At 45.9% G+C, this 10,619-nt stretch overlaps 1 protein-coding gene across 1 annotated transcript in view; it reads right to left on the bottom strand.

Moving 5' to 3' along the window:
• The window catches only part of LOC100950564 (sodium-dependent serotonin transporter), a gene marked incomplete at its 3' end in the record, with an annotated part of 6,334 nt that extends 982 nt beyond the window's left edge, over positions 1–5,352 (bottom strand). Inside the window, exons 1-5 of the mRNA XM_012811576.1 lie at positions 4,900–5,352; positions 2,669–2,803; positions 1,985–2,204; positions 1,019–1,157; positions 48–182 (exon numbers count right to left, since the gene is read on the bottom strand). Of these exons, the coding sequence (XP_012667030.1) occupies positions 48–182; positions 1,019–1,157; positions 1,985–2,204; positions 2,669–2,803; positions 4,900–5,245 (975 nt within the window). The remainder of the gene's footprint in view (positions 1–47; positions 183–1,018; positions 1,158–1,984; positions 2,205–2,668; positions 2,804–4,899) is intronic.
• Between the last annotated feature and the right edge of the window lie 5,267 nt (positions 5,353–10,619).

Genomic DNA, 10,619 nt, shown 5'->3' with positions numbered 1-10,619 from the left:
CCTTTAGTAAAATGGCAGATGGGTGCACACTACTTCTTTCATCTTACCCCTGTCTCTAGGAGTTTCTGCCAGTTGGGTTTCAAGTAGAAGAGTACACCCCTCCAGGCTCCAGGGAGGGTGGCCCCCCTCACCAGCAGGACAGAGAGGATGATGTAAGGGAAGGTGGCTGTCACCCACACCACCTGTAAGGAAGGAGGACGGAAACACAGGTTATCACCACAACATTCTAGAAGGGGCAGAGAAAGAAGATAGGTGGATATCCATGTTTTTTCTTCTTGAAAACCTTAAGAAAGGAGATCCATCTCTTTTTTCTGTCATTTTAGGAGGCAAGGTGGTGTGACAGAAAGATCACAGCCTTCAGAATCATACAGATAGGGATCTGATTCAGCGTGGCCATTCCTAACTGCCTGTAAGTCTGCTCTGCATCTGTAGAAGGGGAAATATACAGGAGTACCAAGCTTCCTTCTTTCCTGACACACAATGGAAGAGTTAAGAGTTGTCTTAGGCCACACGGTAAATACACAAAATTAATGAAAGCTGATTAGCAAAAAAAAAAAAAAATAGAAAGAAAAAAGAAAAAAAGAAAATGTCCATGCATACTTTTAATGATATTTGACAACACAGATAAACAAACAAACGAAAAAAAGTCCTTACAAAATCAGCATCCTGCAGGTTGGACACCTCTCCAGGAAACAACAGAGTTGGCCAGTGCATATAAAGCACTGACCATGCTCCATGATGAGTTTCCAATAAATTGTTGCCATTATTATTAATTGTGATACTACCAATGGGTTAAAGAAATTTTGGGGAAAAATTGTGTGAGAGTACTTGAAATTGGCCCATCTCTAGAATTTTCTAACAGATTTAGTGATGGCAGAATTGAGTATCATAGAACATGTTTGCTTTGAAGAAACAGTGATGGTTCTCTGACCACTAACTGTCTCAGCTACTGGGTTCTGTGTTTGAGACTCTGTGAGGCCGTTGGCAGGCCTGGATCAGCAGCCAGAGTCTTCCTCACCTTGCCAGATGTTTTGACGCCTTTCCAGATGCTGAAGTAGATGATAGTGAAGATCAGCATGATGCACAGGGCAAGCTGCCAGCTGATGCCCCCCAGGTCCTGGAGTCCCTTAGACCGGTGGATCTGCAGGACGTGGCGCCTGGAGTAAAGGAAGAAAGGCCTGTGAGAGGATCTGGACAGTGACCTGGGCACACAATCTGCGATACCCGTAGAAGGGTGCCCAGGGAAAAATGGAACTGCCCTGCCAGGACCAAGTGGCCACTGAACCCCAGAAAGAGCTGGGATTGGCCCAGCCCATCCTGAAGGAGTAAGCTGCACATTCAGCCCACCGCCCGGGAGGAGTGCTCAGCCAAAGGTAGACTTCCTGCTCTCTCATTTGCTGGCTGGGACCTGAACCCCTTCAACCAACATCATGGCTTTCAGGTACATGAGGATGTGTATGTGTGGATACTGGGCCATGTCCCCCCCAAAAATGGGTCTCCTTGGGCTCTCGTTGCCTGAAATTCTAGCATTATACTACCTTCTCCAAGTATCTTCTTCCAAAAGGTAGATAGATTCCCGCTTAAGAAGTCAACGCATTTAAACCAGAAATTATTTGAATGGTTTTAAACTAGTAGGATGTTTTGCTCCCATGATAGCTGGCTGAGAAGAAGACCCAGAGAGAAGGGCGGTTTTGATGTAGGGAAATAGTTTTGGAATGTGAATATAAGGATCTGCTTGGGCAATCTGGCTTGACACACCGGAAAGGTGTAGGGAGGTATACAAGGGCCAGATTATGGAGCCCTTGAGGTACAACTTCTGGCCCTGCCACTCTGTCACTCACATTTTCTCCTCTAGCCCTGACAGCTTCATTACTCAGAAATCCACCAAGAGTAGGGTGGAAAGCCCTTGATTCTTGCCCTCTTCCAATGAAAACGGGGCAAATTTTCTTTTTAACAGACTACCCCCTCACTCACATGAACTTACGTGTAAAACTCTTCAGCAGGGGAAGTGGAATGGAGTGTCCAGGTGATGTTGCCCTCGGAGAAATAGTTGGTGCAATTACCAGTGTTCCAGGAGTTCTGGCAGCTGGTCCAGGGCAGCTGGTCCGTGAAGGAGGAGATGAGGTAGTACAGTGCCCAGGCCATGATGGTGTTGTAGTAGGAGGCAATGTAGAAGGCAATGATGCAGATGGCGTAGCCAATCCCTGGGCAGCAGGTGAGACAGAGAGGCCAAGTTGACAGAGCGGCCCAACAGTGAAAGGCTAAAACTAGGCCTTGGGAAGTCCCGCAGCCCAGGGGAAGGGAAGGGTAGGCATTGCCTTCCATGTCATTCCCCAATGACTTTAGGGACTCTAGATGTTGGGAAAAGCAGCAACACAGCAAAATTACCCACAAGGATTGATAAGGTTACATGTTTTAGAAAATATGTGTATATGTGCTGATAATGCTTTAAAATTTTTAAATTTAGCTTACTTTTAATTGCCCTTGATTCTGCTTTTAACAATTTCACACTACTTGAGCAGTCAGAAAACTATTACTCAAGTTATCTTCCAAGGATATGTAAGGCCTAACTGATTCCAGATGAAAGTCTCCAGCTCCCACCCACAGATGGAAATCACTACTTCCTTGGAGGCCCCCACTCACCCAACCACCCAAAGCTTTCAGTTACCTTTGAAAATTGGGCAGATTTTCCTCCATATTGAAATACATCCATTTCGGTGGTACTGCCCCAGTGCGAGCTCCATGTAAAAGAGTGGGATCCCCCCAAAAATCGCCATGATGGTGTAGGGGAGGAGGAACGCCCCTGAGGCAGACGAAAGATAATTTCAGTCCCTTCCCACATCTATCCCAGGACAGCCCAACAGACCCTTCACGCAGAGCGTCACAAAGTCACTCTGTGCTGAGCGAACTTAACCCTGTGCTCCCTGGTTTAGTCTTTGCCAGGACTAGTAGATAGAGTTCCACAGCTCAAACGTTTCAGAGGAGGCCGACAGAGTCAATGGAAAGAAAGCCAGGTTTGGGAGTGGACAGAGAAGGCACTAGGCCCACATCCTCTTTTTATAGCCTGGAGAACCCTGGACTACTTTCCCTTTCTGAGCCCCAATGTCTTCTCTATCATATGACAGGTTGAGGAGAGCTGAGGTTCCCAAACCCAGCCATTCTATCACTGGTGAGCTTAAAATCTGACACCTAGATTCCTGGATCCACCCCAGTCCTTCTCAAGCAGAATCTCCAGGTATGCAGATTTTGTGCAACACAAAATTTTTTTTCAAGCTCCCTTGATGATTCTGATGCAACTAGTATTTGGGACTCTTGGAATGGATCAGGTGTGACAATCAGTAACAACAGCTGCAACCATCTTGGAGGTACTGAATTATGCTATCTTTGTTCAATGGTATTACTATGGCTCCAGACACTTGATTATAGACATTTGGCTATATTTCCATAATTCCACTGAGCCAGAATGATTCCTCACAACCCATATTTGCGAGGTAGCAGAGAAGGGTCGTTTTTCACAGAACAAGAAAGCACAGGGCTATTGTGTAGCTGGAGTATGCTGGTGTCTCCTGGATCTCATGGCTGAGGCTGAGTTTAGAAATGCCAAGCTGGGAATGCTCACCTGCAACCTGGGTTTTACCCTAAAGGGTGGGTCAGCCGTGATTTTCCCTGATAACGTTCCCTATCATAAAATGCTTTGAACCTAGAAATCTGAACTCAGCGCAACTCAGAAAGGTCTATGTAATTTATAATCACACTGGATAAACCTGGCTTGAGAATAAAAACCATGTTGTATTTTCATGGTGGCCTCTGTTCAAAGAGTTTGCTTGATGCTTTGGAATGAGTGTAGGATAATGCTCACCGGTGACCCCACCCCCTATATAACACTCTGGCTAAAGGTGAGTCCCCTGTCTGCCTGGAGATAAGGTGGTTATGACTTCCGCTCCTCCCAGGCCCTGGAACTGCTTTTGGACAGAAAACCTTAAGAGCAGCAAATCCAGGCAACTTTGTGGCCGGCCACAGAAATGAGAATGAGGGCGACATGAATAAATTGTCCCCCAATTTCCTTTCCAATTGCCCTCCCAAATTGGTTGCCAGAGCTCCCATCAAAATAAATATTGACTAATTTGATACCCTTGTCCTTTTCCTATTCTGCTAACAAGTCCAATGTCAACACAGAGGCCCATAACCTACCCACTTCTCTCCCCTGCTCTACTCTTCCCCCAGGTTTACATGCTATAGTCATGCTACGGTCAGCTACTATTTTTTTATAATCTACATATCAACTACTCTAAAGCCTGTAGGGATATAAGAAGGAACAAGATAGGATCTCTGGCCTAAAAAACCTAATGCTTTCTTAGGAGATACAAGGTATGTCCATGCCTGGTTTGGGCTTGGCATTACTGTCATGCTGTGGTTGGGTCCAGCTTTGGGATGTGCCCAGAATGGTAACTTAAGACCTAAATTGACACAAGTCCAAAGGCCCAGAAGGGTCTGGGACTCTAGAGCCACCTCCCAATTTTTCCCTACACAGATTTAACCCTCTGGATTCTTCCGAATGGAACCTGCCAGCAGGAGTGAAGGAAAGGCAGCACAGCGCTGATGGCTGCCCCCCCACTTCTGGCTGGTGGAGAGCAGAGCCTGGATAGTGCAGGATGGGAAGGAGGCCCCTCAACAAACGAAGCATCAATGATGCTGAACATCTGTGAGGTCAGACTTTGGTGACTTAAGCTTTTGGTTTCCTAGAGATCTGTCTTTTACACAAACCTGAAAGTATAAGCAGTCTTGCTCCCAGATTCTTATCAGTTAAGACAGAAAGGACATGACCTATCTCCGGCCTCTCAAAAGGGACTACAGCCCACCCCTGGGTCACAGCCTCCACTCATGGGCCCTGATACTGACCCCCTCCGTTCTGGTAACATATGTAGGGAAAGCGCCAGACGTTGCCCAGGTCCACAGCATAGCCAATGACCGAGAGGAGGAAATCCACTTTTTTGCTCCAGGTCTCTCGCTCCCCTTGATGGACCTCAGCCACGAGAGTGGTGGTGGCGGCAGCAGCTGGGATAGAGTGCCGCGTATCATCTGCACCAGGGCTCGGAACCGCTGAGTACCCATTGGATATTTGGCTGGATTCTGCTTTATCCCCTGGGGCTGGGACACCCTTCTGTAGCACTCCATTTTCTTGACAATCTTCTCCATCCTTATAGGCTGATACCTCCCTCTGAGAATTAAGGGGCGTGGTCTCCATCCTGCTGGTTAGTGAATGATACTGATGCCCATCTGCCAAGGACCAGAACTGAGTTCTTGGTGCTCAGATCTGAGGATCACCTCAGAGCTTTATACTGATGGGATTGAGAGTTCTGTTGGAAAGGCACATGGAGAGAGGAATCAGGCATTTTGCTCGTCTTTGGTATGAACTTCTCACACATCTAAAACTACATTAGTTAATGGGATTACCAGTGCATCCGTTAAATGGGAGACATCCTATTTGCTATGTAAGAATCAATAAAAGACACTCAGTTCTCAACCTATACAAGATGTCATATCACAATCAAGTTAATTTGAAAAGAAAACAACCAAGGTATACACAGGCTCTATTTAAGCACTTCCTTCACTTTGAAGGACCAGAATCTCACTCTGTAGTTCACCAGTAACTCAGAAGAACGTAAGAAGAGGCTTACCCCAAAGCTTCACAGAGCCCTCTCTTTGTCCTGGATGTTATGCTGGGAATACAGTAACAAATAAAGCAGGAGTTTCTTCTGCCCATAGGTAGGTAGGAATATGCCTCTCCATCATTTAAGCTGAATACCCTACATTATATTTTATATAAACTGTATATACAATTTTAAAAAGAAAAGAGTAAAGGAGAGAAGTAAAAAGGCCACCTTTGGTGAGGCACTCTTAGCTCCTTAGCTGTGGACTTTGGTACTCTTCCTTTAACCCAGGTCTGCGAAGCTTCCAGCTGCCTCTGGTTGTATCCAGTGCATCTGTACTTGGCCTTTCTGCGTTCCCATTACACCTCTGCAAGTCCGACTGGGCCTTAGATGGCACTGCTGCTCATCATTCATTCCTCTTGCCACCCCCCACCCCCACCCAGCAACTCCTGTAGTTCAGTCCCTTGTTCTTCAGCTACAGTGGACAAGCAGAGTCACTGTGCATCTAGGAGAGCCAAGGAGGAGGTAACTGATCTGCAGGCTACCAAAGCTGGTGTGGCTTGTGTCTCTATTCCCATGCACCTCTGTGGGGGCGGGGAGACTGAGCCAGGGCTGCTGCACCTTCATCTCACTACTGTGGGTAGGCTGAGGTGCAGGGAAGTAACCGTGGCTCTTGTCTGGATTACCATCTGAGACGTCAAACATAGAGTAGAAGAAATCTGAGCCCTTTTGGACTTTAAACTTATGGCCTGTTATTAAGCTATAAGACGCCGACACCTTCCTGCTTACTTTGCTTCTTCTGGGCCTGAGCTTTTCAAACTCTTCAAATAGTTTGGGAGTTGATACATGTTTTTGCTTAGCCAGGATCATATTATACCTTTCTATGAAAAGATGGCCAAGGATGGACTATTCATAACTGCAAAGATCTGAGGCTAACTCTCTAAAACCTGCATTAGGAGGACAACTAATTGGTTGCTAATAAAAATGGCAAATACATGACTCACTCCTGTTTCGGGCTCTCAGTGACTGTAACTTAACTATATACTGTAGACAAAGACACAGTGAGTGAAAAATGAGAGTACAAAGTAGCAGCTTCACACAAATAACTATGGATATAAATACTGGCAAAGATTAGACATGAACCCCAGGGGACAAAAGTAATTAGAATTTCCTGTTCATTGTATTCTTTTTTTCTGTAAAGTAGAAAATGAAAATTTTAAAAGAGTGATTACTGCCAAAACATCTACAGCAACTAGAGATAAATCAGCTCTTTATGGCTGGATATGTTTATGTTATGTGTAAGGGGGGGAGATATCCCTGGCTCTACCCTATCCAGTGATTGGGTCCCATGCCCCTCCCTGTCCAGGTTCAAAGATGCAAACACCACTCAGAAGAATATGGATTTCTGATAAGTGATCTCAATAAAACCTCACTCTGCTCACCTTGTATGCTGCTGTCTAGCCTCTCCCTGCTCGCCGCTTCCTTGGGACCTCAACTGGACTGGATAGTCTTTTTAAATAACCACACATCTTTTCATCGGCCAGAAGTAAGCATTTCTCAGGCCAAGGGATTTTATTTTTGAGAAAGATGATGAGACATTAATATATTGAAGTAAACAGCTAAATTAATCCTGAACTTGGAGGTCTCTGGTTATGTTGTCTGAGGCGGCCTCCGGTCTTCCCTCTGGCCTTTATCTGTGATGTGTTTTCCACATTAAACAGGGAGGAACTTGAAGACCATATCTTAGGACCAGGAGCTTTCCTGAGTGTGGCCAGAGGGCCCGGCACTTACAGAACTGCCCCTTCCCTTCCTCTTCCTCCTGCCCCTCTCCTGCCAAGCTTTCTATAGAAGTTTCTTCCCAGTTTCAGTACCATCTCTTTCCTCTCATTTAAATTGAAGCTCTAACTGTATGTATTGGGTGGGGAGATAGGCCCCTTTCTCAGGTCTGTCTTCCTACCCACTGTGTCTGCGGAAGGAAGGGACACAAGGTCCATCTCAGAAGCGGCAGCCACAGCAATGACTTGTTATCCTCCTGCCTCAGGAACCAAATGACTTGTTCTGTGTTTCATTTACTTTTTCTCTTGGGACATCCCGCAGAAATGATGGAAAATGTGTCTAGGTCAGTAGATTTCAGGGAGCAATGTGTGCTCTCCAGGGGAGAGGCAGGGCTTTAGCCCTCAAAGCATCTGATCTTTATTTCCTGGCAACCATTACAGCAGCTCCTAAAAGTATATACTATTCTCTATTTTTGTTCTGAGCCATTGCACAGATCTTATCTCCTGAAACATGTCCCAGCACTTTAAAATTTTTTTCATTAAAAAAAAAAAAAAAAGAAAAATGAGCCCATAGCTCAGTGGTGAAGGCACTAGCCACATACACAGGGGCTGGAAGGTTTGAACCCAGCTCAGGCTTGCTAAACAACAATGACAACAACAACAACAAAGAGAACAGTTGGATGTTGTGATGGGCACCTGTAGTCCCAGCTACTTAGGAGGCTAAGACAAGAGAATTGCTTAAGCCCAAGAGTTTGAGGTTGCTGAGCTGTGACACCACCTTACTCTACCCAGGGTGACAGCTTGAGATCGTCTCAAAAAAAAAATTTTTTTTTTTTGTTTATCAACAGTCTGAAATAGCCCAAGTTTAAAACCTAGAACATCCATCAGGCATCTCATGCCTTCAGGTTGCCTCTCCCCAGAAGCTGGTCTCTCTCCATCCAGCTCTGCTTTCTGGGGTTCTCCTGCTGCACAGCAGCCCTGATCATAGAACCCAGGATGCAAACAGAAAGGTACAGCCATGCGAAGCCACCAAACAGGCAGAAGACACACATGACCTTTTCTTCAACTCTACTCTGCCTCTCCCAGACAGAGAAAAACTCCTCCTAGTTACTAATTGGGGCAGCCAGGAGCAGATGGCGCTGCCTGGGCCCCTTTCTGCCTCGGGCTTCTGCCTGTGAAGCAAGGCTCCCTTCCTGCCTTTCTGACTCTACTGAGCACTGACGGGCTTCTTCTATTGAGACCAGCAGACAACACGGTTGAGAACAATCTGGCCCAGGAATATGGTATGGAAGTCAGAGTATTTAAGGCCACCTTCTGAGAATGCTCTCTGGAAAGCTTTCTTTTTCTTTTAATTTTTTAAAAGGTATTTTTACCCTGCTGGGTAGGAAGATTGCAAATGAGGTTAATATTACAACTGTGATCCTCTCCAGGCAGCCACTGAGTTTCTTCATGGGCAGAAAGAGCCCCAGCAGTCTTCCTTTGCACCTTGAATGTGTGTTGTTGTCCCACTCGCAGCAGGTGACCGGTTGTACCACGTAACTCAGCTGTGCTATGGCATGACAACCCTCCACACACAAGGGATAGCACAGTGATGCAGCTGACCAGCTGATGATCCTGGTCGACCTTCTGTTCACACTCTTACATCTTCTCAGCCCTGGGATGAGCTAATCTACTTCATTCTTCCCCCTATCCCAGTAAAAAAAAAGGACTGTTTTCTATTTAAACTTCTTATCAAATCTTTACTCCTCTTTCTACAAACTCTCTCTCTGTAGCCAGGGGAACAAGCATGGCATTATAATGGTTTTTCAAAATACTACCCAGCCCTTTGGTAATGCCCATGACTCTTCTTGACCGTTGGACACCAGTTGGCACATTCTAGGCAAAAACACTGCAGAAAGTTTGTACTTTGACTTCACATGTCAAGATCATGTCTCAGTAAACTCAATTTCCATTTTCAAAGACAAAACCAGACCCATATGAATTACAGATAACACTGAGATAAGATAAATTACAGATCAGATAGCCGAGTAGCAACTTGCAATCTCTGTTCATAGTTAGACTGAAGTTCCCAGGAGACCCGCCATGGATGACAGGATAACACGGAGCCCTGGTGCCTCCCAATGCAACACATGTTCACTCTCGAGGCTGGCCACGGTGGCTCCTGCCTGTAACGCCAGCACTCTGGGAGGTTAAGGCAGGTGGATTGCTTGAGCTCAGGAGTTGGAGACCAGCCTGAGAAAGAGCAAGACTTCATGTCTACCAAAAATAGAAAAAACTAGCCAGGCATTGTGAGTGCCTGTAGTCCCAGCTACCTGGACGTCTGAGGCAAGGGGATCAGTGAGCCCAAGAGTTTAAGCTTGTCATGAGCTGTGACCGCACAGCACTCTACCTACCGAGGATGACAAAGTAAAACTCTGTCTCAAAAACAAAACAAACAAACAAATTAAAAAATATTCACTCTGGCCCTGTCAAAAGAGAAGCACTAATTCAGCAAAGATAAACTATGTGCCTACTATGCATAAGGCTCCTTGAAGATAAGAGAGGCACAATACTGCCTTCGTGGAGTTTGCAGGGCAAGGGCAAAAATCTGAAAAGGCGCATGGACTGCTAGGAAACCCCACGCTGTGCTTAAAGAGCAAGGCAGGGGCTGCCCCTCAGCGCTGCTGCACGCGGGGACTCCTGCTGGCCTGCTGGGGCATGTTTAGATGCTTCAAATTTTCAGTGTCAAAGTTGCCCTCGGGTTTTCGAAGACTTCTTTTTGCTGCCACTGCACAGCTTCTGTCACAGGACCTCAGAGGTTAGTTGATTCTTCCTCACCGACTCCACGCTGTCAAGTGGAGGTTCAAATATGTATCTGCTGAAGGGGTTGCTGAATTCTCCCAAGTGTGTAGTGTCAAAGGTCTTAAGCCATAGGGATTCCTGGCCTGCCTTTCAAACAAAATAAAGAGATTTCATGATGTAAATGAAGGAGGTGGAGAAAATCTGCTTGTTTTTTGGACCTGAAGGGTAGAAATGAACTCTACTATCACAGCCATCACTTTAGCCAAAGGATTCCTGGTAGGAGAGAGTCAGTTTAATTTTTCAGAAAGGAATTACATAGGATAAAATCCTCAGGGCCATTTGGGCCAGTGACCATGAGAAAAGGAAAGAGTGTCTCTGTTCAGAACTTTCCTGCCCAGAGGCGGATAGCCCC

This window comes from Otolemur garnettii, unplaced genomic scaffold, assembly GCF_000181295.1.
Source record: "Otolemur garnettii isolate 467f Iridium unplaced genomic scaffold, OtoGar3 scaffold00166, whole genome shotgun sequence".
Taxonomy (NCBI): Eukaryota; Metazoa; Chordata; class Mammalia; order Primates; family Galagidae; genus Otolemur; species Otolemur garnettii.
Note: the sequence above shows the minus strand (reverse complement) of the source record. Positions and strands in the feature narration are given on the sequence as shown.